Consider the following 16688-nt stretch of genomic DNA (forward strand, 5'->3'; position numbering starts at 1 on the left):
GGTAAGACCTCCATATAGGCCGATTTCACTTCTTGAAAATTGCTTGAAACTGAATGTACGAGTAAAATTTTCACATTTTACTTCTCGTAATTATCTAAATAATGGAAGTGAAAATCTACAGATTTTAGATTTCAAATCAAGGCGTAATTTCATCATTATCTTGCACACTTACAAGAGCTGTTAATGATTTCTCTAAAACTCATACAAAAATGGTTCTTATAAATCCAGAATCTTGTATAGTCTTCATAGGTAAAAGTCTTTAAATTTATATTCGGGAAGTTTACTGGTTGAACTACTCTGTTTGGGAGAATTTCTCTCATTAAATTTAAATTTCAAAGGAAACTATAATATTTGATTCATGGTGGTGGGTATTTAAGACTCGACCCGGCCGAACTTACTGCTTTATATAGTTGTTTATTGATTCAATTTCCATACGAATCAACAATGCAGAGCCAAAGTTTTACTTTAATAAAATTTTCTTCATGCTGTGACCAATTATATGCTAGAAACGTTTAATAATTCCAATAACTTCGAATTGTCATTGCAACACTTACCTCTTTTGCAGGAACTTTCGTTTGATATCTCTCATAAAACTACCATCATCCGTATAACGTATCCTCTGATGTATGGTCTGTGGAGCTGGTAGCAAATGACGATTTGTGACACCAAAATCCATTTGCACATCCACCACCAACAGCAGTGTGAGCAGGATCAATGTAGCGCCTATGCTTATCACTAGGCGCTCCTTTAATTTCATTGTCCTCATCTTGGCCATTATGAAGTTGCCTGGGGTCTGTGGCTGTTGCTGTGGATCACCAGTATTTGGCTTGGGAATGTCTAAAGTTTTAGAATTGCTGTTTTTAGCGATAGCTAACTCTGCATTTTTATGATTGGGGCCACCAGTTCCCAAATAGGAATTCCACCAAGAGCGTTTTGCTGGCCGTTGTGTGGGTGTGTCGCGTGTATGACTATGTGACTCCCGGCCCTCTGGCAATGGAGGGCTTTCAATTGCAGGCGATTTTGATTTTTTGACAATACGTCGACGTACTATGACACGTTTGACTTTGCCACTCTTATCCTGCTGGTCTTCCTCGGGCTCTTGTAATAATTGTGAAACTTCCGTTGACCCTTTTAAATTCTCACTATGACCTCTGGTAGTTAGGAACTCTGTGGTTTCAGTTTGAGAGAGATTCTCTAACAGATTTGGCTGTTGCAAGCTTATCGAAACGTTGGGCAATTGTCGGCTAGGCAATGTTCCATTAAAATTCCTTGGCTGACTATGATTATGACTGGCTGCAACTTTTGTTGGCGTCGTATCTCGTTTAGTGTAACCCTCTGTTTGGTGCTGTTGTTGAGGGCTTCCAGCACTGTTCCTGTTTAATTTGAAAGTTTGTTCAGCTGATAAATGCCTGGGTGCAACAGCAAATAAACCCCGCTGATCGGATTCTGGTGGGGGAGATCCGGTTGATGATGGTGGTGGCACGGAATTTTCTCCGAATGTAGTTTTATTGCCGCTATAAAACGCAGACGTTGACGACGACAACGGCAATGATGACTCTGAATCTGGTGATAAGCTTTCATGGATATTGTGTTGCTGTAGCTGTTGCTGCTGCTGTTGCTGTTGTAGTTGTCGTTTAATGCGAAACTGTTCCAAACGTTGAGCTAATGTAGGCGATTCATTGCTATTTGCTACTTGCAATACATTCGAATTTAGTTTCGCACAATCAATTTGATTATGTGCTGTAAAATCGTTTATCGGCGATTTATAGCTGCCAAACCTATAAAAAATAAACGAGAATGAGAAGTGCAAACGTTAATTTACATTTTGTTGAGGAACACAAATTATACAATTTGTGATAGTGAAAGAATGGGAGTTACTTGAGAAAAAAAGCGGAAAAAATAAATGAAATTGTAATAAATAAAAAAACAAACAGTATATACGGCCGAAAGTTCGGTCAGGTCGATTCTTAAGTACCCTTCATCATTGCATACAAACTTCCACTAAGGACTGGCATACACAATTAATTACTGGCCTTGTGATAACAGTTGCAGATGCCATGATATCTTAAACCTTTGTAACATTGGTTTCTAAATTTTAAGTTAGTTCACATCAAGTCAATTTTTGATAAAAATGTAGATTAAATAACTCGTTCTCGATCGTAGAGATGACTCTATATATAATTATGTACTCATATGAACCAACTTTCGCATGGTAGTTAGAAAGCATTTTCTGACATCGTACACAAAATTTCAACGGTATTAGATGATGCTTACTTCCCCATGAGGAAATTCGTGTCAAAACTACCCAAAATCCTTAAAGTGGGGACATATGTTAAAAAAAAAAACTTTTTTTAGGTAATTTGTATATTTCTCAGGTGTTTACCGGTAATATGTTGAAACCTTTTACAGTTAGTTAGTGGATTAGTGGAAAATAGATCATTTTAACAACCAGTGCTATATAAAATGGGAATTTAAAACAAGTATATACGGCCGTAAGTTCGGCCAGGCCGAAGCTTATGTACCCTCCACCATGGATTGCGTAGAAACTTCTACTGAAGACCGTCATCCACAATCGAATTACTGGGGTTGCGGTAACACTTGCCGATGGCAAGGTATCTTAAAACTTCCTATATATATCGCATAGTCCATACCTTGTATATATTAAACTAAAAAAGGCCGATTAAATACGTATATAATTAAGTTTAAAGATTCTATAGAAATAAAATTTTGACAAAATAAAATTTTGACAACATTTTCTATAGAAGTAAAATTTAGACAAAATTTTCTATAGAAATAAAATTTTGACAAAATTTTCTATAGAAAAAAAATTTTGACAAAATTTTCTATAGAAATAAAATTTTGACAAAATTTTCTATAGAAATAACATTTTGACAAAATTTTCTATAGAAATAACATTTTGACAATGTTTTCTATAAAAATAATAATATATAACTATAGACAGATATGAACCAATTTTGGCATGTATATTAGCGGCCTTATACTAACACCACGTTGCAAATTTCAACCGGATCGGATGAATTTTGCTCTTCTAAGAGGCTCCGGAGATCAAATCTGGGGAACGGTTTATATGGGAGCTATATATAATTATGGACCGATATGGACCAATTCTTGCGTGTTTGTTAGAGACCACATTCTAACACCATGTTCCAATTTTCAACCGGATCGGATGAATTTTGCTCCTCCAAGAGGCTCCGGAGGACAAATCTGGGAATCGATTTATATGGGGGCTGTATATAATTATGGACCGATATGGACCAATTTTTGCATGGACCGATATGGCCCATTTGCAATACCATCCGATCTGCATCAATAACAACTACTTGTGCCAAGTTTCAAGTCGATAGCTTGTTTCGTGCGGAAGTTAGCGTGATTTCAACAGACGGACGGACGGACGGACGGACATGCTCAGATCGACTCAGAATTTCACCACGACCCAGAATATATATACTTTATGGGGTCTTAGAGCAATATTTCGATGTGTTACAAACGGAATGACAAAGTTAATATACCCCCATCCTATGGTGAAGGGTATAAAAAAGAAAAATCACCAAAGTTTCGTTTCAATACGTATTGAATTTCTCAAATCGAAAAGAAAAAAACCCTTCAACCTTTTCCAACCATCAATCAATAATTTCCACCAATTTCAGACTTGGCACAACTCCATCACTTCAAGTGTATCTCCATAGTTTTGAAAACCTGTATACGAACAATGTTGACAATTTAACCAATCAAAAATCAATATGAGTGCCTAAAGATGTCCCCTTAAAAACAGGACGAATTCCTATACAATTTGGTAAAAATTGTCCTGTCAAAAGCTTCATTGTATACAATAGATTTGAAATCTGGGTAGGAAGTAAAGAACACAGAGGTGATCAATGAGGCTGTGTTTTTGTTTTGTTTTTTGGAATGGGATAAACAAATGGACACCGAAGCTAGATGAAAAAAAACATCTAGGAAAGATAAATTTACAAAAAAAAAAAAAAAAAAAACACGAAAACATAAAGCAACAGCGTGTGGGCTTCCATTCCATGGACAACAATAGTCTAAGGTTGACACATGTCCCCAACAAACCATTATGTGATATATCACAGTTTCAAACTTAGATCTTCCGGCAATGTTGTTATGTACAAAGAATAAAGGCTTTACATACAAACAAATTAAAAACTAACAGCTACTGGTCAGCCATTTAAGACAGTGCGAAAATATTTTTATATGTTAACATATTCGATAGAAGTCCTTAGGATTTTTATATCCTCCACCATAGGATGGGGGGTGTATTAACTTTGTCATTACGTTTGTAACACATCGATATATTGCTCTAAGGTCCCATAAAGTATATATATTATGGGTCGTGGTGAAATTCTGAGTCGATCTAAGCATGCCCGTCCGCTGTTGAAATCACGCTAACTTCCTAACGAAACAAGCTATCGACTTGAAACTTGGCACAAGTAGTTGCTATTGATGTAGGTCGGATGGTATTGAAAATGGGCCATATCGGACAACTTTTACGTATAGCCCCCATATAAACCGACGCTTAGAGGCTCCGCAACTCTTGGAGGAGCAAAATTCATCCGATTCGGTTGAAATTTGGTACATGGTGTTAGTATATGGTCTCTCACAACCATGAAAAAATTGGTCCATACCGGTCTTAATTATATATAAACCCCATTTAAACCGATCCCCAGATTTGACCTTCGGTGCTCTTGGAGAAACAAAATTTATCAATCCGGTTAAAATTTGGTACGTGGTGAAATTTGGTACATTGCGCTAGTATATGACCCCTAACAACCATATCGGTCTATAGTTATAAAGGGTGGTTACAATTTCAAGGGCCTATGTTGATTTTGAATAAAACACAAACTATTTAGGAAATTATTGTAATTTTATTTTATTATGATATATTGGTATTACTCAATTATGTATGGAACAAAATATCGGCCAAATGGGCGCCGCGACCTCGGTGGCACACCTCCATCCGATGGTCCAAATTTTCGATGACGCTGAGGCATAATGGAAGTTCTATGCCGTTAATGTGCCGAATTATCTCATGCTTTAGCTCTTCAATTGTAACTGGCTTATCGACGTACACCTTTTCTTTCCAATAACCCCAAAGAAAAAAGTCCAACGGTGTCAAATCACATGATCTTGGCGGCCAATTGACATCGCCATTAGGTGAGATAACACGGCCATTGAATTTGTTGCGCAAAATAGCCATTGTTTCGTTAGCTGTGTGGCAAGTGGCAACGTCCTGCTGAAACCGCATATTGTCCACATCCATATCTTCCAATTCGGGCCATAAAAAGGCCTCATTTTGGAAAAAATACGGCCCGATGATGCCGCCAGCCCATAAACCGCACCAAACAGTCACTCTTTGTGGGTGCATTGGTTTTTCGACAATCACTCTTGGATTCTCATTCGCCCAAATGCGGCAATTCTGTTTATTGACGAATCCACTGAGGTGAAAATGTGCCTCATCACTGAAGATAATTTTCTTCGAAAATTGATCATCCACTGTTGCCATTTCTTGGAACCATTCTGCCCATTCACGACGTCCAGGGTTCAAATTGAGTAATTCTGAAATAGAGAAATGTCAAATAAAATTCGGAAAAAAACTTGGCGTTTAGGTGTGGTCGACACCCAAAAATAATCCACCAAAATTTTATTTCTATAGCAAAAATGTATTACTATAGAAAATTTTGTCAAAATTATATATCTATAGAAAATTTTGTCACAATTTTATTTCTATAGAAAATGTTGCCAAAATTTTATTTCTATACAAAATTTTGTCAAAATTTTATTTTTATAGACATTTTGACAAAATTTTTCTTCATTTCTATAGAAATTTTTGTCAAAATTTTATTTCTATAGAAAATTTTGTCAAAATTTTATTTCTATAAAAAATTTTGTCAAAATTTTATTTCTATAGAAAATTTTGTCAAAATTTTATATCTATAGAAAATTTTGTAAAATTTTTATTTCTGTAGAAAATTTTGTCAAGATTTTATATCTGTAGAAAATTTTGTCAACATTTTATTTCTATAGAAAATTTTGTTAACATTTTATTTCTATAGAAAATTTTGTAAAAATTTTATTTCTATAGAAAATTTTGTCAAAATTGTATTTCGTTGTTGTTGTTTGTATTGCAGCTTAAAACCATACATTGACTAAACTACAAGTGTAGCTTAACCAACAGAGGAAAAGAATGTTTGTCAAATTTATTTGGGCAAAGCCCTATAGACTGCAAGATGGTTGGATGGACGCACGTTTCGGAATTACCACATTCCTCATCAGCATCCTCTACTTGCAGCAAAACTATCAACCAATTATCAGAATAAATTCAGGCAGTTCATTAAACCCAACAATAAACCACACTTGAACCTCCCGAAAAAAAAGTTTTGTATGGTAGCCGGCTTATGCCGAAATAAATTCAAAACAAACATATCTCTTTTCCTATGCCACTGTCAAATCATCGATTTGAATTCAGTTGGCTGGGTTTATTTTGAGCGTGCTTCCTCTTCTTTTTCCATTCTTTTTGTTTTCTTTTTGTTAGAGGATGCTGATGAGGAATGTGGTAATTCCGAAACGTGCGTCCATCCAACCATCTTGCAGTGTATATGGCTTTGACCAAATAAATTTGACAAACATTCTTTACCACTGTTGGTTAAGCTACACTTGTAGTTTAGTCAATGTATGGTTTTAAGCTGCAATAAAAACAACAACAATGCTTAAAGAACAAAACCAAGCAATGCTCAGTTCGGCCAACTTGAACAAAAGTTTTAACATCCAGTTTAAATCTTAAATCGGTGTGTATGACAACCATCAACAAAAAAAATTGATTGATATTCATCTTCAATTGATGCACATAAACAAATAAAATCAAGTTATAAATTTTCTCAATATCCTAGTGTTGAAACGGAGGACATGCCAATATCTAAATTTCTAAAACTTCTGACTGACACCTGTAGAGAATTTTGTTTTTCAAAACTAATATACTTAAAATTGATACAATTTGAATCCAAAAAGTACACTTTTGTACAATTCTCCATGGTACAATTGAAAAAAATGATGTTACATCTTTGGCCAGCCCTCTAGTTTTTATGAAAGCAACTATTAAAGCCTTCATATGCGACCAGTTACTGTATTTAAATCCACATCTCTCACATATCTAAACTGAACATGACTATAAGCAAACGCGTCACGCCGGGAACAAAGAACAATTTACATACATACACATAAGGAAGAACTCCTACGAAAATGAAGCGAAAACACATACGCATACAACCATATTTTTTGTTTTGGCACTACATACCAACATATATTAAAGCAAAAAATATATTGAGGAGACCATTGCATATGACAGACATGTCGACCCACTAGGCTAGTTAGAAGATGTTTTATTGTGCCCAGTGTATACAAGCTATACTAAAGGCAGCAACGACAACTCCAGTTACAACAAGTATATACGGCCGTAAGTTCGGCCAGGCCGAATCTTATGTACTCTCCACCATGGAATACGTAGAAACTTCTACTAAAGACGGTCATCTACAATTGCATTACTTGGGTTGCGGCCGATGGCAAGGCATTTTAAAACTTCTTAACATCATCTTCTAAATTATAAGTTAGTCCATGTGGGATATATATTAGACAAAAGATAGGTCGATTGAACACGTCTATATTCAGTTGTTGACCGGTGTATATAGGAAAGAAATAATTACGAACCGATATGAACTTTTGTGCGGTAATTATAGAGCAAGAATTGAAATATGGGGGTCGCTTTATATGAAGACTATATACGAGTCTACAAAAAATGGCAGATTTTTTACTGTTTGGTAGATTGGTAGAATTCTTGATGTTTTGGAAGATTTTGCAAAATATTCCTCTCCAACTACGAGGTGCTTCATAAATTTTCTATAGGAACAACATTTTATCAAAAATTTTCTATATAAATAAAATTCTGACAAAATTTTCTATAGAAATAAAATTCTGACAAAATTTACTATAGCAATAAATTTTTGACAAAATTTTCTATAGAAATTATATTTTGACAAAATTTCCAAAAGAAATAAAATGTTGACAAAATTTTCGATAGAAATAAAATTTTGACAAACTTTTTTATGGCAATAAAATGTTGGTAGATTATTTTTGGCTCGAGTGGCAATCGTGATTTTTCTGTGATTGGGCGTCGGTTTATCTGGGTGCTATATATAACTGTAGATCGATACCGTCCAATTTTGGCATGGTTGTTATCGGCCATATACTAACACCACGTACCAAATTTAATTTGGATCGGATGAAGTTTGCTCCTCAAAGAGGCTCCGCAGTTCAAATCTGGGGATCGGTTTGTATGGATGCTATATATAATTATGGACAAATATGGACCAATTTTTGCATGGTTGTTAGAGACTATATACTTATACAACGTATCACATTTCAAATGGATCGAATAAATTTTGCTCCTCCTAGAGGCTCCGGAGGTCAAATCTGGGGATCGGTTTATATGGGGACAATATATAATTATGGACCACTTCTGGCATGGTTTTTATAGACCATATATCAACACCATGTACCAATTTTCAGCTGGATCGGATGAAATTTGCTTCTCTTAGAGGCTCCGCAAGTCAAATTTGAGGATCGATGTAAAGGGTGGTTAAATTGTAAGGGCCGATGTTGAATGTGAACCACACCTAAACGCCAAGTTTTTTTCCGAATTTTATTTGACATTTCTCTATTTCAGACTTACTCAATTTGAACCATGGAGTGATACACAATCCAAGAACGTGTTAAATGGTTCCAAGAAATGGCAACAAAATTGTAAGGGCCGATATTGAATGTGAACCACACCTAAACGCCAAGTTTTTTCCGAATTTTATTTGACATTTCTCTATTTCAGACATACTCAATTTGAACCATGGGGAGATACACAATCCAAGAACGTGTTAAATGGTTCCAAGAAATGGCAATCAATTTTCGAAGAAAATCATCTTCAGTTATGAGGCACATTTTCACCTCAGTGGATTCGTCAATGAACAGAATTGTCACATTTGGGCGAATGAGAATCCAAGAGTGATTGTCGAAAAACCAATGCACCCACAAAGAGTGATTATTTGGTGCGGTTTATGGGCTGGCGGCATCATCGGGCCGTATTTTTTCCAAAATGACGCCGGTCAGACAGTAACTGTGAATGGTGTTCGCTATCGTGAGATGATAACGAACTTTTTATGGCCCGAATTGGAAGATATCGATGTGGACGATATGTGGTTTCAGCAGGACGGTGCCACTTGCCACACAGCTAACGAAACAATGGCTCTTTTGCGCAACAAATTCAATGGCCGTGTTATCTCACCTAATGGCGATGTCAGTTGGCCGATAAGATCATGTGATTTGACACCGTTGGACTTTTTTCTTTGGGGTTATTTGAAAGAAAAGGTGTACCTCGATAAGCCAGCAACAATTCAAGAGCTAAAGGATGAGATAATTCGGCACATTAATGGCATAGAACCTCCATTATGCCTCAGCGTCATCGAAAATTTGGACCATCGGATGGAGCTGTGCCACCGAGGTCGCGGCGCCCATTTGGCCGATATTTTGTTCCATACATAATTGAGTAATACCAATATATCATAATAAAATAAAATTAAATTAATAATTTCCTAAATAGTTTGTGTTTTATTCAAAATCAACATCGGCCCTTGAAATTTTAACCACCCTTTATATAGGGGTTATATATAATTATTGACCGATGTGGACCAATTTTTGCTTGGTTATTAGAGACCATATACCAACACCATGTACCAATTTTCAGCCGGATCGGATGAAATTTGCTTCTTTTAGAGGTTCCGCAAGCCAAATCTGGGAATCGGTTTATATGGGGGCTATATATAATTATGCACCGATGTGGACCAACTTTTGCATGTTTGTTAAATACCACATACTAAATTTAAGCCAGATCGGATGAAACATGCGTCTCTTAGAGGCTCCGCAAGCCAAATCTGGTGGCCCGTTTATATGGGGGCTATACGTAAAAGTGGACCGATATGGCCCATTTGCAATACCACAAGACATACATCAATAACAACTACTTGTGCCAAGTTTCAAGTCGATAGCTTGCGTCGTTCGGAAGTTAGTCAGAATTTCAATTCACAGTTTATGGGGTCTTAGAGCAATATTTCGATGGGTTACAAACGGAATGACAAAGTTAATATACCCACATCCTATGGTGGAGGGTATAAAAAAAACTAACGATACTCATATAGAATGTAGAAAAATTTTAAATCCTGAAAAATAAAACTGTTTTTTCCGTTAGGTGTTTTTTTTTAAGTATTTTTCTTGTTCATTTTGTTGTAATAAATATTCAAGACCCAATATCTGTACAGGGTATGAGATATTTGAAAAAAGGGAAATGACATAAAAATATTAGACGGACAATGGCTAGTTGGGAAAATCCTTTACGAGTTGAGAGAAAGAAAAAAAAAACTGTAATATTGGGGAAGGGAAAATGGAATTTTAAAGTCTTTTGACCGTAGTGCTATGTGAAGAGAAATAATTGGAAATGTAAAAAACAAAGGAATATGTATCGGATTATATTACTTTTCCTATACACTAAAAAAATAATAATAATAAATTGATATAAAGCTTTTGGGCCGCCCCTAGGGATTTTAGTATTGATTCAGAGCCAATGATGCGGTTTCATTAAAATAAAGACATTATCTGGAAAGCTGCAAGGGTAGCCTTTACTATTTTGGCACTAGATAGATTCGTCGCCTAAATTTTAAGAAAACAATGTGAAGTAAATACTATGTTTTATAATCAAAAAAAAAAATATATTTATTTTAATAAAATGTATCCTAAATATTGTGTAATAACCATGTCCTTAAGGTTGAATTTTTCATATAAGCTGAATATTTGTTTCAGTGTTGGTAAAAGTTTCGTGATTAAGGGCAATTGTATTGTATAAAGCTGTTCATATAATAACATGAAGAACACACATTTTCCTCAATTCATAATAGTAGACAATTTTTAAAATAATTACAAAACTTTACATTTGTAAACCCCATCAAGACTTCTCGTCTAATCAAGCATTACATTATGGCCACAATCATCACTGCAAGATAAACAAGGCTAATCATATCCCTAGTGTCCTAACTCAACCATACAAAAGTTAAAGTTTGTGTTAGCAATATATGTGTGTGTGTGTGTGCGTGTATATTGCACTACATGAAAGTGTATGCTCATCTCATCATGATAGCTGCCTAGCGTATCAACAAGGCTTTCTAGATATAAACACTAATGCAAACGTTTAAAAACAAAAGCTTTAAGGATTACGCAGAAAACCACAAACTTCCTGAAAGCAAATTAAAACTTTTGCCCATATCAAACAGAAACTCTCAAACAGCAGGCATACATAGGGATACAGTGCACACAAACAAACACCTTCAATACAAACATAAGTATCCTCATATATGTCTGTATCAGTGACTAACAAACACTTGTGCTCACCACTCACTCACACATACATACATTCGGCGAGTGTTATCCGAATTGGCGGCCGCCTCCAACAACCGGACATAAACATCACTCCCTAACATAATCTTTAGATACTCGTAACACGACATAGATCCAGTCAACAACTAAGTGCTGGTCAAGAACATATAACATTAAATTGTTAACGCACATACACACACAAACACACACGAAAGGAGAAAAAACCTAACATTGTGAGTGAGAGCGAATAAAAAAAAAAACAAAAACAGAAATTGGGGGTGAAACGAAACTAGTCTTGTAAGGACACAGCAAACAGAAGTAACAAGTTAATGTTGACATGAGAGTGATTTAAACCCTTTTTAGCTGAACTTTACGCACTTGTGTAAATACTCGGACAAGTGCCCCCACACATACTTACATCTACTAGGAGACATTAATATTTAAGCATTTGTTTGTATTGGGGTGTAATGGAATAAAAAACAACGAAATCTTAAATCCATTGATCATTAGAGTTTGTCATTCTACGACATTCTGAGAAAAATAAAATTGTCAAATTTTAAGATTACTTCCTTCGATAGACATCAGGGGCAAACTAGACTAGCCAGACAGAGGGACTTACAGTCTCCATGGATTTTCACCAAACGTATATGGAACACGCTAGAATTCCAACAAAACTGGTAGATTTTTTATTGTTTGGTAGATTAGTAGAATTCTTGCGGTTTTGGTAGATTTTGTAAAACATTCCTTTCCAACTAAGAGGTACTTAAAAATTCTAAAGAAATAAAATGTTGCCAAATTTTCTATAGAAATAAAATTTTAACAATATTTTCTATAAAAATAGAATTTTGACAAAATTTTCTACAAGAATAAAATTTTGACAAAATTTTCTACAAAAATAAAATTTTGACAAAATTTTCTATAAAAATAAAATTTGGACAAAATTCTCTATAGAAATAAAATTTTGACAAAATTTCCTATTGAAATAAAATTTTGACAAAGTTTTCAATAGAAATAAAATTTTGGAAAAATTTTCTATAGAAATAACATTTTGACAAAATTTTCTATAGAAATAAAATTTTGACAAAATTTCCTATAGAAATAAAATTTTGACAAAATTTCCTATAGAAATAAAATTTTGACAAAATTTCCTATAGAAATAAAATTTTGACAAAATTTTCTATAGAAATAAAATTTTGGCAAAATTTTCCATAGAAATAAAATTTTGACAAAATTTTCTATAGAAATAAAATTTTTACAAAATTTTCTATAGAAATAAAATGTTAACAAAATTTTCTATAGAAATAAAATTTTGACAAAATTTTCTATAGAAATAAAATGTTAACAAAATTTTCTATAGAAATAAAATTTTGACAAAATTTTCTATAGAAATAAAATTTTGACAAAATTTCCTATAGAAATAAAATTTTGACAAAATTTACTATAGAAATAAAATGTTGACAAAATTTTCTATAGAAATAAAATTTTAACAAATTTTTCTATAGAAATGAAATGTTGACAAAATTTTCTATAGACATACAATTTTGACAAAATTTTCTATAGAAATAAAATTTTGGCAAAATTTTCCATAGAAATAAAATTTTGACAAAATTTTCTATAGAAATAAAATTTTTACAAAATTTTCTATAGAAATAAAATGTTAACAAAATTTTCTATAGAAATAAAATTTTGACAAAATTTTCTATAGAAATAAAATGTTAACAAAATTTTCTATAGAAATAAAATTTTGACAAAATTTTCTATAGAAATAAAATTTTGACAAAATTTTCTATAGAAATAAAATTTTGACAAAATTTCCTATAGAAATAAAATTTTGACAAAATTTACTATAGAAATAAAATGTTGACAAAATTTTCTATAGAAATAAAATTTTAACAAATTTTTCTATAGAAATGAAATGTTGACAAAATTTTCTATAGAAATAAAATGTTGACAAAATTTTTCTATAGAAATAAACTTTTGACAAAATTTTCTATAGAAATAAAATTTTGACAAAATTTTCTATACAAATAAAATTTTGACAAAATTTTCTATAGAAATAAATTTATGACAAAATTTTCTATAGAAATAAAATTATGACAAAATTTTCTATAGAAATAAAATTTTGACAAAAAAAAATCTATAGAAAGAAAATTTTGACAAAATATTCTATAGTAAGAAAATTTTGCATAATATCTTGACAAAATTTTCTATAGAAATAAAATGTTAACAAAATTTTCTATAGAAATAAAATTTTGACAAAATTGTCTATAGCAGTAAAATTTTGACAAAATTTTCTATAGAAATAAAATTTTGACAAAATTTTTTATAGAAATAAAATTTTGACAAAATTTTCTATAGAAATAAAATTTTGACAAAATTTACTATAGAAATAAAATGTTGACAAAATTTTCTATAGAAATAAAATTTTAACAAATTTTTCTATAGAAATGAAATGTTGACAAAATTTTCTATAGACATACAATTTTGACAAAATTTTCAATAGAAATAAAATTTTAATAAAATTTTCTATAGAAATTAAATTTTGACAAAATTTTCTATAGAAATAAAATTTTGACAAAATTTTCTGTAGAAATAAAATTTTGACAAAATTTTCTATAGAAATAAAATTTTGACAAAATTTTCTATAGAAATTAAATTTTGGCAAAATTTTCTATACAAATAAAATTTTGACAAAATTTTCTATAGAAATAAAATTTTGACAAAATTTTTTATAGAAATAAAATTTTAACAAATTTTTCTATAGTAATAGAATTTTGACAAAATTTTCTATAGAAATAAACTTTTGACAAAATTTTCTATAGAAATAAAATGTTAACAAAATTTTCTATAGGAATAAAATGTTAACAAAATTTTCTATAGAATTAAAATTTTAACAAAATTTTCTATAGTAATAAAATTTTGACAAAATTTTCTATAGAAATAAAATTTAAACAAAAATTCTATAGAAATAAAATGTTGACAAAATTTTCTATAGAAATGAAATGTTGACAAAATTTTCTATAGAAATAAAATGTTAACAAACTTTTCTATAGAAATAAAATGTTGACAAAATTTTTCTATAGAAATAAACTTTTGACAAAATTTTCTATAGAAATAAAATTTTGACAAAATTTTCTATACAAATAAAATTTTGACAAAATTTTCTATAGAAATAAATTTATGACAAAATTTTCTATAGAAATAAAATTATGACAAAATTTTCTATAGAAATAAAATTTTGACAAAAAAAAATTTATAGAAAGAAAATTTTGACAAAATATTCTATAGTAAGAAAATTTTGCATAATATCTTGACAAAATTTTCTATAGAAATAAAATGTTAACAAAATTTTCTATAGAAATAAAATTTTGACAAAATTGTCTATAGCAGTAAAATTTTGACAAAATTTTCTATAGAAATAAAATTTTGACAAAATTTTTTATAGAAATAAAATTTTGACAAAATTTTCTATAGAAATAAAATTTTGACAAAAAATTCTATAAAAAGAAAATTTTGAAATAATATCTTGACAAATTTTTCTATAGAAATAAAATTTTAACAAAATTTTTTATTGAAATAAAATGTTGACAAAATTTTCTATAGAAATAAAATTTTGACAAAATGGTCTATAGAAATAAACTTTTGACAATATCTTCTATAGAAATAAAATGTTAACAAAATTTTTTATAGAAATAATGTTTTGACAAAGTTTTCTATAGAAATAAAATTTTCACAAAATTTTCTATAGTAATAAAATTTTGACAAAATTTTCTATAGAAATGCAATTTTGACAAAATTTTCAGCAAAAATAAAATTTTGAGAAAATTTTCTATAAAACTAAAATTTTGACAAAATTTTATTTTTATAGAAATAAAATTTTATTTCTGGATAATTATCGTTGACCTTTTTTTTATTTATCTTTAAGAATTATTTTTCATAGTTTCGGCTATAGGTCGATTAAAAAACATAGATATGATGTTTTTCTTTTATTTTTATTTCCAATATTTCGGTTGACTTCGTCAAAACCGTTTTCAAGGCTGAAGTGAAACAAAAAACAGAAAATTGTTTTTAAATTTAATTACAAAAATCACTAACAAACAAAACCAAACAATAAATTATTAAACTATTATAATTTACATTTGTTCTGGTGTACACAGCTTCACACTCTGTTTTACACTGAATTTAACTTTCTATTGTGCTTTTGTATTGTATGTCTATATATTCGAGCGCAGTTCTCAATGTCTTTCTTGTAATTCATTCTCTCGTCAGGTGGAGTGTTGATAATGTGTAGCATCTCAAGAGTGAATCTGCGTCTGTAATTGTTTTCGTGGTCTAAAATTTCTACACCTTCAAAGTTTGGCTTGTGACCAGTCTGCGCACAGTGGGCCGCGAGTGCTGTTTTCTGCTCCATGGGTTTGTCAGTGGCTTTAATGTCAGATTTGTGAGAAGATAGTCTGGTTTTGAGTTTTGTCATTGTAGTGCCAATATATGTCTTTTGACATAAATTAGATTTGTCACCTTTACATTTAATCTTATATATTATATTGCTTTTATCGTCATTTTTAATTTTGGTTTTAGTTTTGCTAAATAGTCCCTTTACTGTTTTGGTAGTCTTTAACGCGAGCTGATATTTATCTTTGTCGTATATATCAGACTTACACAGTCGCTCCGAATTTTGACAAAATTTTCTATAGAAATAAAATTTTGACAAAATTTGCTATAGAAATAAAATTTTGACAAAAATTTTTTATAGAAATAAAAATTTGGCAAAATTTTCTATACAAACAAAATCTTGACAAAATTTTCTATAGAAATAAAATGTTAACAAAATTTTATATAGCAATAAAATTTTGACAAAATTTTTTATAGAAATAAATTTTGAAAAAAAAAATTTATAGAAATAAAATCTTGGCAAAATTTTCTATACAAATAAAATTTTGACAAAATTTTCCATAGAAATAAAATTTTGACAAAATTTTCTACAGAAATAAAATTTTGACAACATTTTTTCTATACAAATACAAGTTTGACCAAATTTTCTATAGAAATAAAATTTTGAAAAAATTTTCTATAGAAATAAAATTTTGACAAAATTTTCTATAGAAATAAAACTTTAACAAAATTTTATATAGAAATTTTATATAGAAAGGTTTGACAAAATTTTTTATAGAAATAAATTTTGACAA

The 16688-nt window shown here is 31.0% G+C and overlaps 1 protein-coding gene across 1 annotated transcript in view; it reads right to left on the bottom strand.

Moving 5' to 3' along the window:
* LOC142222136 (uncharacterized) overlaps positions 1-16688 on the bottom strand; it is a 350911-nt gene that overhangs the window by 281879 nt on the left and 52344 nt on the right. The window contains exon 2 of the mRNA XM_075292103.1: positions 555-1778. Within this exon, the coding sequence (XP_075148218.1) occupies positions 555-1778 (1224 nt within the window). The remainder of the gene's footprint in view (positions 1-554; positions 1779-16688) is intronic.

The sequence above is a fragment of the Haematobia irritans genome, chromosome 1 (genome assembly GCF_050003625.1).
Source record: "Haematobia irritans isolate KBUSLIRL chromosome 1, ASM5000362v1, whole genome shotgun sequence".
In the NCBI taxonomy this organism is placed as follows: Eukaryota; Metazoa; Arthropoda; class Insecta; order Diptera; family Muscidae; genus Haematobia; species Haematobia irritans.